This window comes from Bos javanicus, chromosome X (genome assembly GCF_032452875.1).
Source record: "Bos javanicus breed banteng chromosome X, ARS-OSU_banteng_1.0, whole genome shotgun sequence".
Classification (NCBI taxonomy): Eukaryota; Metazoa; Chordata; class Mammalia; order Artiodactyla; family Bovidae; genus Bos; species Bos javanicus.
The window spans coordinates 129,913,345-129,926,639 of NC_083897.1; the positions used below are offsets into that span (position 1 = coordinate 129,913,345).

General features: G+C 36.1%; 1 protein-coding gene across 6 annotated transcripts in view; it reads left to right on the forward strand.

Moving 5' to 3' along the window:
* Window positions 1-13,295, forward strand: part of RPS6KA3 (ribosomal protein S6 kinase A3) — a 159,404-nt gene that overhangs the window by 140,044 nt on the left and 6,065 nt on the right. For all 6 annotated transcript variants that reach the window (XM_061407959.1, XM_061407958.1, XM_061407961.1 and 3 more), the window contains 7 exons: window positions 838-963; window positions 2,957-3,046; window positions 5,216-5,374; window positions 7,150-7,311; window positions 9,892-9,968; window positions 10,490-10,607; window positions 12,953-13,093. In XM_061407959.1, the coding sequence (XP_061263943.1) occupies window positions 838-963; window positions 2,957-3,046; window positions 5,216-5,374; window positions 7,150-7,311; window positions 9,892-9,968; window positions 10,490-10,607; window positions 12,953-13,093 (873 nt within the window). The remainder of the gene's footprint in view (window positions 1-837; window positions 964-2,956; window positions 3,047-5,215; window positions 5,375-7,149; window positions 7,312-9,891; window positions 9,969-10,489; window positions 10,608-12,952; window positions 13,094-13,295) is intronic.

Here is a 13,295-nt window from a genome sequence, read left to right on the forward strand (position 1 = left end):
TTCATGTTTAAATAGTCTGTCCCTTTTACTATGACAGGCATGTGATGTATGGCAAGTTTCTAAGTCAAAACTTCTGTACCTAACAGAAATCATAAACATTTTTTCTGTAGAATTCAAGTTTTAACCTATAGGCATGCTGAGGGGTGTCTTCGATACTATAGGCAAGAGCAGAACAACTCCCCTCAGTCTGTTTGTAGAACTAGTAATTTGCCGTTCATCATCCTACACCTTGTTACTAGTCCTCAAGCCATTAGCAGCTTCTCTAAACAGAGTTGTAATGAAGCTATGACTTGAGGGTAGAGAAAGGAGGGCATGGCTAGTGATAGTCCAAAGTGACAATAAAATAGGTATCACCTTCAGATACATTATTTTCTATAATCCTTACCTTCTGAGAATACACAAGTTCAAGGGTACATGGCCTACAAGTGGTGCATCTAAGACAAGAATCCAGATGTTCTAATTCTGAATCTTTCTAATCTTTTCTTCTATACCAGAGGTTTCAAACATCTCCCCATTTGCTTCAAAGACTTGTAGCCGTTTGGATAGTAGAATGGGGAATGATCACAGGCAAGGCTGTCAAAAACCACGTAGCTCCATGTTTTTTGTTCTGCATATTCAGTTTTCTCTTTTTAACATAAGCTTTTTAAAAAGGAGTATTTCTTGCTGTACATTTTATCATAGACACTTCTGAAATACAAAGTTGTAGAAGAATGAGTGCAGTTAAGATTCACTCTTAATTTTACTAAATTCATTTACAGTACATGCTGATGTTTCCGTATTACATAATGTACCAAAGTCATTACAGAGCTCTTTATCAACTTATAATTGTGTTTGTAGCAGTTGCACAGGAACAGTATCCAGTTTACTGATGGGTATGAAGTAAAAGAAGATATTGGAGTTGGCTCCTACTCTGTTTGCAAGAGATGTATACATAAAGCCACAAACATGGAGTTTGCAGTGAAGGTAAGTGTTTTTAGATTTAAAATGCAATTCTAATACTTAAAAGTAAGAAAAAGATCTGAAGGGATGTACATTAAGGTATGAATAGTGGTAGAAATGTGATGTTTTTATTTTATTTTGCTTTCTGTGCTTTTAAATTTTCCACAATGCACATGTATTGCTTCTGTAATAATAGTGTTATTTAAGAAATAAAAAATAAATAAAATGCAACTCTAACAGTTCTTATTCATACATGCTAGTACCAGTTAAAAATTACACTCTCCTTTGCTAAGTGTGTCCTCTTGTTATAAAAAAGTAAGGTAATTTAAATGTCTAACTAATGATCTTCAGGATCTTAATCTGGAACCATAAGATTCCCCTGTAAGCTCGAAAGATAAGGCAGCATACATACAGTTTGAGGAAGGCGGTACCAGTTTTCACCTGACCTGGTTTTTAGTATCATGCCTTTTATTCTCAGAAGTCCCCATTTATAGTCAAGCCTTCAGGGAGTTCCTCGAAATTTTATGCTGGATTTTGTATGTGTACATTTTTATGGCAAAAATATTAATACATCCTTCACATTTAAAAGGATCTGTGAACCAATAAAAGAATAAGAACAAGTGTCATAAAATATATCATCATTAGCTGTTTTAATTTAGTTAAGTGTCCTAAGACAATAAGGAATTTCTTAGCCAAAAAATAAGACACATGCCTCTATGAGAAAGTTTGAATCCAAACCGGACTTCCCCAGTGGTCCAGTGGTTAAGATTCTGCCCTTCCACTACCAAGGGCACAGGTTCAATCCCTGGTCAGGGAACTAAGATCCTGCAAGCTGCATGGTGTGATCAAATGAATAAATAAAGTAAATTTTAAAAATTAAAAAATAAAGCCTCCCAATGTGTTCTGGTTTTCACAAGACTAGTGCAAAATCATTTCCTTTGAGTTGGCATGTCTTTTCCCTGTATCTTTCCTCTTTATCATCCATTTGCCTGATTTCAGACTATCATTTGCAGTCGCTCACAGTGGACACTTGTATGTTTGTCTTCCCCATTCTCCAAATAAAGAACTGTTTTCACAACTGAGTCCATTTCAGATAGCGGGTTTAGCTATATTGAGAGTTACAAGCTCTTTCCTAGGATGATGGAGCATTTGGGTATTTATTACATATATTAATTACTAAGCTATTTTAAAACAAAAAGTATGAAGATCACAAAATTTGTTTTAGACTACCTTTTGGATGAAATAAAAGCAAAACTTGTTGCCTTTTAAAAAATAGAATATTCCTTTAACAGATTAAAACATTTAGAGGAATATTCTTAAGAAGCAGCTGACATAAAAGGGTTGGAAAGCTAAATTAGTATTTTAAAGGGCTTTATTATAATAATTAAAGTTAATTCTAGCCAAGTAGAATTTCTAGGTATGGTATTCTGCTTAGCTCTCTGCCTAGCTTCAAAAATAAGCTTGTTCTACTTAACTGTTAATTAATTTTTTATAAGTAGCTTACAGCTAATGGGATATTCCATTGAATCATTTTATATAAAAAAGTAAAGGTAATCCATTAACTGTATTGAATTACAATAAACAAACTGTGGTGGTGGTTTTAAAGATACATCTTGCTCTTCTTAATTATCTATATTGATAGAGGTTAGAAGTTAACTCAGTTTCCAAAGGTCTTAAGACATTTAAAAACGGAAGAAAGTTATGTTAACTGTGTTCTTGGTACCTTTTCTTGAGGCTTTTGAGCTTTTGTTAAATCCTAAACTTGTTACAAACTTAAACTAGACAGACCTGATGTGAATGTGACTCAGGGCATAGAGTTTATGGCCTTACCATCTATATCAAGACTGGCATTCAAATTTTGACTAGACAATCTGGCCAGGTACTTGAGTAAAAATCGTTGGTAAGTGGCTTATAAATACAATGTTTACACAAAATAACACCTAAGTCTGTAGCTGTAAATACTTAAAGTTTATACTGTATAGTTCATGAAATTTTATGATAAATATTTGCCTTTTAGATTATTGATAAAAGCAAGAGAGACCCTACAGAAGAAATTGAAATTCTTCTTCGTTATGGACAGCATCCAAACATTATTACTCTAAAGGATGTAAGTAGATTGTTTAACATAGATCATTTGAATCAGTTGTCTGACTCACATTTGGAATCATGTGTTAGACAAAGGACTCAATATAGTGAGCAAAAAAAATAGAGGACAACATACATAATTCAAGTTACAGAAAAAAATCATGTATATAGTTAATTTTTCTGCCTTTAAGAAGAAAAGTACTAATGATATTATTGCTCTTAATATCAGTATTTATTGGAACACTTAGGTATTAATTATATTCAGGTTGAACTAGGTCAGGTTCCGGTTGTGTGTGTGTGTGTGTGTGTGTGTGTGTGTGTGTGTGTGTTAGTCACTTGGTCTTGTCTGACTCTTTGCGACCCCATGGACTACAGCTTGCCGGGCTCCCCTGTCCATGGAATTCTCCAGGCAAGATTACTGGAGTGAGTTGCCATTTCCTTCTCCAGAAGATCTTCCCAACCCAGAGATCAAACCCAGGTCTTCCTCATTGTGGGCAGATTTTTTACCATCTGAGCCATAGGGGAGGCTCCATAGGCTCCCCAAACTGTCTTCCATAGTAGTGCCAGAGGGAGCTACCACTTCTATGGAAGTAACCACGTTACTTTCCTGCCTGTAGTTCAGGCTGCCCATCACCTCTGGTCCCTGCCTTCCTCCGTCTGTAGTTTTCACACTTCCTCACATACCCTGTGCTCCAGCCATGCTCAAGTATGTACATTTTTGTGTGTGTGTTTTCTTCTACTGCTCTTTCTTTTATGTGATTCCCTCTGTTGGGAATACCGTTTCCCTTCTTTGCCTGGCTAATTACCACAATCTAAGACTTAGCTAAGGCATTACATCCTTCAGGCTTCATATTCTGCCCACCACCACCCCCAAAACAAGTGAAGTTTCCCTTCCTGCTACCATTGGCTTTTGTCATAACAGAGATGTTGACAAAGGGTGCAAACTCCCCAGGCAGCATTAAGTCCTGTCTTGTTGATCGTGCTCATATGGGCTTAGAGGCCATGTCTGGGTGTTATAGACCAGAAATGTCATGTAGCCAACTCAGCCAGAGGACTCCTAAGGTACCTTTCACCTCTGAGGTTTTGTGAATTCCAGCGTTTATCCTTCCTAACTGAAACTCCAGTTTCCTCAGAATAATGTATCACTGTTCCTTGTTAGAGGAGGTTAATATAATCCATTAAAATGTGAAGCTGTTTCACTTAAGTGACTCTTTAATTAATATAACCTCCAAGAATCCAACCAATACATTAAAAAGGAAATGTAGAAAATATTGAATAGTTAATCTCAGTCTTGCCTGGGGAATTCCCTAAGCTATTGCTATTTTTTATATCTTTGCTCCTTCATGTCAAATTCCAAAGTCTCTAAAATGATCCCCACTTTTGTTACAGCATCGCCAACATTTTTTAAAACTCATTTCTATGTCTGTTTCTCCTTACTAGAATAAAAACTTTGAGGGCAGGTACCTTGTTTTCTCCATATTCGGGGCCCCAGTACATGGTATCTTTTAGGGAGCTAAACAGAGCTGTGCAGTAACTCTATGAGAAGAGGGGAATAAAAAGGCCTGAAGTTTAAGGAGAGGGTTATTTCAGTTTGGGCTTGCCTAGAGTATAAATCCAAAATTACATTGAGCTTGCTTTTTCTACATTAGAAGTGAATTGGTATGCTTCTGTATGGTTGAATGGAATTTCTCTTTGCTACTTAATCTTCCTACTTAATTCTTGCCACAGCTTGTCCTTCAATTTAATCAAAATCAGAATAATTCACTATACTGTGCAAATAAATATAGAAGTTCTGCAGTTGTAGAAGTTCCAGGAAAGTCTCAATCACATGTTTTTGTAGCAGTCCCTCTCATCATTAGTAGGTAGAAAGATCAAGAGGAACACACCCTAAGAGCAGAAGTTCAGTGCCCCTTCACATTCCACACCCATAGCTATTTTGATAGCCTTGAGTTAAGTTTTACGGAAGGAAATCAGAGGGTTTTATTTCTGACATTGTCTCATCAATTCCTATTTTAAAGTTTTTATGTGTATAAAATTGTTTACAAATTTTATATCCTTCATTGGTTATGATAAGTAAAATTTTCCTTGAATATAAATTGAGTTTTAATTTCTCTTTACTATGTTAAACTTCATGCTGGGCACATTTAAAGCTTCACATAACTTTTTGCATTTTTGGTGTTGAATTTTACAGGTATATGATGATGGAAAATATGTGTATGTAGTGACAGAACTTATGAAAGGGGGTGAATTGCTGGATAAAATTCTTAGGCAGAAATTTTTCTCTGAGCGAGAGGCCAGTGCTGTCCTGTTTACTATTACCAAAACTGTTGAATATCTTCATGCACAAGGGGTAAGTATTTTTAACATTTTATTAACTTAATGTATATAAAACACCTTATGAAATTTGGTATAAAATACAAATTCCTTTTTTCTTTTTCACTCTTAGTATTTAAGCTGAAATTACAAAGGTAGAAGTTAGTTTATGCATGTAAAGAAAAATAACTATATTACGTTAATTATGCTGCTGTTTTTCCACTATGCAGATTTCTCCCATTGAGCCTGAAGTTCTTCTTTGAAATTTTAGCTTGTTTATAAACATTAAATTCTTACACTTCCCAAGAAGTACGTGAGATTTTGTGACCTAGAAAACAGCACCACTTTTGCTAGGCCACTGCATACTCTTGAGAATTGGGCCCATTTAGAGTTTAGACAAGAACCAGAGTTGTATTCACTTATAAAAGGAAATCCTTCAAACAGACTAGGCCAAAGAGCCACCTGCATTCTGACTGGTGGGTGCTTTCCTCCTTTATTCCTGCCTACAGATTTTTAGTAAATGGACCAAAAAAGAAAACCATTTTTTTTTAAGAAGTGAGTCTGGGAGGGAAGAGGAACAAGAGAGAGGTGGGGAGCGGGGAGAGGAAGGAAAGAAGAATAGCAGAGGAGCAAAGAGGAATGGGAGGCAAGAAAAGAATAACAGACCTCTTCCTAAGGAGTTTATTTTCAGTACATTATTCTTGTTTTCTTTGTCTTTGCCCCTAGAAGCTAACAAGTGAAAAGTGTTCATTTAATTCTAGAGCTTCTTCACTTGTAGCTGCTCAAGATTTGCCTATTACTGTGACTGGAAACTAATAGAACTCAGTTTTCACTGAAGAATTTGTGACTTTGCAGTCATCTAACTTTTCTATGTTCTTTTCTTAGTGCCTCAGCAGTAATTAGTTATTAAAATAATAACTGGTCTGGAGAAGTAAAGTTCTGGATGTTAGGATGTGAAACTGAGGTTACTGATTAGAACATAAACTAAGAATTGAGTGATGGAAGAAACACATAGGTCTAATAAGTAATAAGGGGCATCAGAGAGACTTAAGATAAAAGAAGTATCCCAGTAGGTGATTAAAGGGAGAAAGTAATTCAGAACTCTAAAGGAATGGTATCTTTCTGTGTGTGTGCCATTGTTGCTTGGATATCACATAGGCAGGACTTAGGTAAATCTGGGTTTTTGTTTCCTTTTTACACTTAAACCCCATGCCTGTTCCGTTGAGCCTGTCCACACATTTATTATATTTATCCACTGTACACACCATTCCCTCTACTTAGAATGACTACCCCCACTTCTCTGGCTTCTACATTCAGTTCTTCAGATCTTAAGTCAGTTGTTACCTCCTCTAGAGACCCTTCCTGACCCTCCCGAGTTGTGCCCCATCACTCACCTATTTATTCTCTGCCTCCCTTATTACTGGGTAAGCTCCTGGCATGTAAAGGCAAGGATCTTACAGGTCTTGTTCATCAGAGTTATCTGCAACTCCTTGTATAATACCCTGGTACATGATAGATATTCAGTTAATATTTGTTGAACAGTGAATAACTTGGAGACAGATATTACTGCTATTTGCATTTTTCATTAATCCACTTAATTGGACAAAGTGAGGGGGGAGATAAATACTGTTCTTACCTCCTCCTTTCCTTGCCACAGTTCTGTGTGAGAGAGTTATACTTACACTACCAGTATTTTATACTGTTGGAATAATGTGAAGGTCACTACCAATCATCTTGTTAAGTTTGTGATAAATAATTTTCCATAATGGAGACATATTGTTAATGCAGCTCTTTAATTTGTATTTCAATTAGGTGGTTCACAGAGACTTGAAACCTAGCAACATTCTTTATGTGGATGAATCTGGCAATCCAGAATCTATTCGCATTTGTGATTTTGGCTTTGCTAAACAACTAAGAGCAGAAAATGGTCTTCTCATGACTCCTTGTTATACGGCAAATTTTGTTGCACCAGAGGTAATTGTGAAAGAGTTTGCTTACAATATTTCAGTATATTTAAAGACTCATTTGCTTTGTTTTGCCCATCTTCCCTGGTAGCTCAGATGATAAAGAGTCTGCCTGCAATACAGGAGACCTGAGTTTGATCCCTGAGTCGGGAAGATCCCCTGGAGAAGGAGATGGCATCCCACTCCAGTATTCTTGCCTGGAAAATTCTTTCCTGATACTCTTCGAATTTCCTGATTTTTGTCACCATCTTCCTATATTTCTAAAGCTAAAACATCATGGTCTTTTCTTGTCTTTAGCTTTGTAGCCAGTTAGCATCTCTGTTATCCCCTACAACCAGTTTGGGCTTCTTCTGTTCACAGACCTGCCTTCCTAGCCCCTGCTTCCTTCACTAGCCCCAGGTGACTGCCACAGCCTAGGTGCATGGTGTTCCCTTTTGTCATTGTCTGATCAGTCCACAAAGATGTTGCAAAGCTGCTGAAGTCTTCCTCAAGCGCTGCTTTGATCAGGTTTCTTCTTTTCCTAAGAAATTGCAGTTCCCCATTATAGCATCTCTAAAATCCAATGCTTTGTCCTCAAAATTTCTTGCCTTTGGATTATCACTATGTAAAAAAATTATAACTAGAAGCAAGATAATAAAAAACAATAGTTAATCCTAATATAAGGCTTGCATGTCAGGCACGTATGTTAACAGATTTCATCCTCTCAGCTTTAATTTGGGTATAATAATTTGTTCTCATTATAAATATGTGAGGTGAGTATTTTTATTTGCATTTTACAGGAAACAAGGTGCACAGTGAGGGGTGATGCCATTTGCCTGAGGTCAGATCTAGATTTGAGCCCAAGCAACCCAGCTACAAAGTTTGTGCTTTACCATGTGCTAGATTTTTCACAAAAATGATAATAGTTGATAACGTTAGACTAGTTGTATTATAGATTTGGATTCCCCTCTCTGTTTTCCAAACTTTACTTTTTAGATAGAAAAAAAAAATTTTTTTAAGATTATTTGATTCAGTTCTCCCAGTGATACTAGAACTGATGAGGGACAGGTTTTTTCCTTTTTTGTTGACATTTCCACAGCCTCTGACTACACACTGGTGTCCAAGCATGTCCCCCTAATCCAGCCATCTCATTTTTCCTCATGATTATTTCCTACTTCATATAAGCAGTCTGCTTCTTGGAATCACCATGTAGCTTTTATGTCTTGGCACATTGGAATGTTTTTTTTTTTTTGCTTCAGATCCTGCCTCTAAATTCACCTTCAGGAAATCTTCTATGATCAAACTGTCCTTAGACTGACCTCTTAACTCTTCGCAAAATCCTCCTCCTGTATTATTTCTCCACATTCAGTGGATCACCAGATCCTTTCCTTTCTGATTCCTAAATATTTTAGACCTTTTTTCCCTTACCCTACCCTGTACATCCAATCTTTACTGCGTCGTTCCCATTTTATCTTTATGTCTTTTCCTCTTTATGTCCTATTTTAGTACAGATCCTCACAGCCTTTCACTTAGTTTGCTACAAATTGCCTCCAATGAGTGGCCTTGTGTCCATTCTCTCTTCTTGCCAGCATTTTCTCTATACCTTGAGTTATCTTTCTGGTGTACACATCCACTCATTTTATTTTCCTCTTTAATGCTTCAATGACATCTGATTGCCTGCATGGGAAAAAAAACACCTAGATTCCTTAACATGATATTTATAAAAAGCTCTTCAGGGAATTTCCTGGTGGTCCAGTAGTTAGGACTTGGTGTTCTCACTGTTGGGGCCCAGGTTCGATCCCTGGTTGGGGCACTAAGATCCCAGAAGCCACATGGTGTGGCCAAATAAATAATTTAAAAACCTTTAAAAGAAGTCTTCAGTCTCTCTATAGAATCCCCTGTGTGGAAATCTGGCCACACTGAACTTACATGTCGCTAAGCAGGCTCAGCTCTCTTCCCCTGCTCTCTCCCACCTCTTGATTTTGCCTCCTGAATTCTTCCTTATCGGCCCAATACAACAGGCTGCCTCCGAGCCTTCCCTCCCTCCCCTGTCAAGAGTGAATTGCTTCTTCATCTTTATACCCATATCCTTGAAACATAGTTTTGTTAGAAAACTTATCATGTTGAATTAACTATATATATGTTTATTTCCTTTGCAAGATTCTGATTTTCTTACAGAAAACAGTTTGTTTTGTATTTGTCACAGTTTATGCCTGATAATAGTGATGATTAAATCTTGAGTATATATATAAAAGTACAATTTTGCCCTATACCATTTATACTGTTATATTTTCTTTGTTTTGTTAATTATTTCTGCATCCCCTTACAAAATATAAATACATTTAAATAAGAAATTTACCTTCAGTTTATTTTTATAGTCCTCTGTGTGCCACAGCAGCATTTGATAAATTAATCAATATAAAATTTTAAATTTATATATATTAAGTATTAGTAGAAGTTTCTAGAAATAGTATTACTATATTGCCTTGTTTGTTAATCATGCTCTGTTTTTCTTGTATGCATTGATTTAGGAGACATAATTTAGTTCACAGCCTATCCAAATCTGTATAATAAACAATAGTGTGTTTATACTAATTTTTACTTTTTCTAGGTTTTAAAACGACAAGGCTATGATGCTGCTTGTGACATATGGAGTCTTGGTGTCCTCCTCTACACAATGCTTACTGGGTGAGTGTGTACCGTATGTTGTAAGCATTTATTCATCAATATTTTGGTTACATTATCTAGATTTATCTTTTAATCTCTTATAATACTTTCTTTCCATAGTTTCTCTTGTTGTTTAATAATACAATTCTATGTGTATGTGTGTGTATCACTATTATACCTGTATTATTGTTTTCTGTAATGTACTATTATTAAGTTCTTCAGGTTATGAGTTGATTTTTTTTCATATCTTTTTTGTACTCTGTGTCATAAACATATACTGTTTTAAATATTTTATTCTATAGTATGTCATGTCTTAATTATATTATTGTATATTAAATATAAATTAATATTTCATAACCTATACCTTGACCTGGTACTTTATGAAGCTTCATATTGTTGTTAATTTTTACTTAAGTAGATTTTAATGAGGTGTAACATTAAATGAACTACTTAGAGTACTTTTGGATATTGCAAATAAATATGAAAATTGCCAATGAAAAAAGAAACTTTATTCATTAGCATTTTATTCTGTTATAAATTAGTTACACTCCATTTGCAAATGGCCCTGATGATACACCAGAGGAAATACTGGCTCGAATAGGCAGTGGAAAATTCTCACTCAGTGGTGGCTACTGGAATTCTGTTTCAGACACAGCAAAGGTAAGTATGGCTTCCTATTAAAGCTTTTGAGAAAATAATTTTTCATAATCTCTAGTGAGAAAAAATATCAGTTAGAAACTTGATAAAGCAGTATTGAAATGATGTCACCAGATACCTCAGACTCAAAAATTGACCACTTATGTTGTTTCTTTCCCAGAATAGATTGGTTTGGCCTTACTATCTGTATATTTCATACTACTGCTCAGTAATGAACATGATGAATAATACTTGTGGTCCTCATGATTTGTGTGTTTCCTCTGTGCCTCACACTGCACTTTACCTAAATTATCCCCTTTAATCCTCTTAACAACTCTGTAGAATAGCTAGTAGTGTCACCATTTCACAGTAGGAAACCAAAGCCCGGAATTTTAGTGTGAACTTCTCCACAGTTACACACCAGGCATGAGTAGGTGCTTCAAAAGAAACAGCCAATTCCAAAGTCCTTGTTCCCTAGAGTAACTGTACCATGTTCTATTTTTGGTCCATATTATGAAGAAAGGGGTCTATCTTTTTCACAATAAATAGTAGTTTAGCTTTATAGTGTCTAATTGAAATCCATTTGAAAAGCCTTTCTTGCTAGCAAACCTGCCATCCCCTGAATAGCATTGATTTGCCTCCTAACTCTGCTCTAGTTTCACTTTCAGTTCATTTGAAGAAAATTCTGTTTGAAAGGAAGAGCAAAGTTTTCCATTTCAAAATAGGAAAAACATAGAGGAGATGAGGAAGATACATATTGGTAAAAAGTGCTCACTCCTTTTTCTTAGAGGTGGATGCTTGACTTGAAATAATTGCATTAGTAAATAGGATATGTCAGAAATTTCTATAGATAATTTTGGCATCAATATGAAGCCTCAGTTGACTAGTTTAATATCTGTGTTGATAATATTTAGCATTGTAACTGTATTTTAAATGATATGTTAGCTTTTCCCTTTGTTTAACAATAAAATTTCTTAAACCAGGTAATTCATTTTTCTTGGTACTTTTTACTTTTTTAAAATTCATGTATTGAGCACCTGCAATGTGCTTAATAAGTGAAGGTGGCAGGGATAAAAGATGGGACTCAGATGGAATTCCTGATCTCAGAGAGCTCTCAGTCTAGTTGTAAGATGGCCAGAAATATACAGTTCAGTGTCACATGTGCTTTTACAATGCTCTGCTTACTGTGCTAAAGAAGTTCACAGATGATGTTTGATCAGAAAGATTTCATGGAAGGCTTTCCAGAAGCATTGAAGGGATTTGCCAGGCAGCTTTGGGAAGCAGAAGGATGTAGTCCATCCCAGGCTGAGGGAGCAGCCCACGCATGGTCATGATGGCATGCGAATGGCACAGTACCTCCAGGGTGGTGCACGGAGTTTGATGTGACTAGTACAAGGTACATGTAAGAGGGTCACTGATGAACCGCAATTATGAAAGGTTTTGTCAGTCATGCTCAGGATTTGGGATTTTCTCTAATTGCTGGGGAGCTGCTGAAAAATACTAAGCATTGTACTGATCAGATTTTCCTTTTTCAAGGTCACTGTGGAGTAGTAATTTTTAACCATTGGGATCCACTGCAAACTTTGTCACAATTGGTTGTCAGGCATATCAAGTAATGTTACCATAGAAAGTACCATAGTTTATACATTGCCTGGTTTTTTAATAAGTTAAAGCAAGTCTAGCTTATCTCTATGATTTTTATAATTTGGTTCTCATTCACTTGCATTTTATGATTTTTTTTGAGTGAAAGGCAGGTGAGGATGAGATACAAATAATGCAAAAAAATTGCATCCAATGCACAGCCTATTTTATGAATGCCACATGATTACTAATAAGTTTTGCTAATTTGTCCAGTTAATACTTGTGATTATAATGTAATATGCTGAATACCCACAAAATTGAGAAGTAGAAAAAAATAAAAATAACTCTGTAATCTTTGGAGGAAGCATTTAGAACACTCCAATTAATTCCTGTTATTAGACAGTTATATCCTACTTTTCAGTTTTACCAGTAGTACAAAAAAAATCTTCAGTAGCTGAAAGTTACTTAGAAATAAACCAACGAAAATGTAGAGAAAATCAGAATATCTGAGGGAAAAAAGAGCCAAAATCCTTAAAGATACATAAAATGTGGTAAATTCACCCTTTGCAATGCACCAGAATTATTGTTAACTCAGGAGAAAACAAAGACTTAAGTTTTTACTTTTTTTTTTAAACATTGTCATATTGACCAAATTGCTTTGTACCCAAAGGTCTGCTCCTCAGAAAGAATAGTGTCATGGAAGCCAAGGAAGAATACTACACAGTATCAGGTGCTATAGGAAAACAAATAACAGGTTTAAGCTTTTTTTATTCTTTTTCCCACTACAGGACCTGGTGTCAAAGATGCTTCATGTGGACCCTCACCAGAGACTGACCGCTGCCCTTGTGCTCAGACATCCTTGGATTGTCCACTGGGACCAACTGCCGCAATACCAACTCAACAGACAGGATGCACCACATCTGGTCAAGGTGAGCAGCCCACTGGGGCATGCATGCCACATGCCCTCCAGGGGAGACTGTGAGATGCCGTCTCTCTGCCACAGCACCTTGCCCTTTCACTGCCTCTCAACACGCATCCACTTCTCAGGTGAGATTCTCATACAGTGGGTGATTTAGAAAAGAAAAAGCCAAGGCATGCCAAAATACCATCCTGAAGCTAGTTTAGGAATGA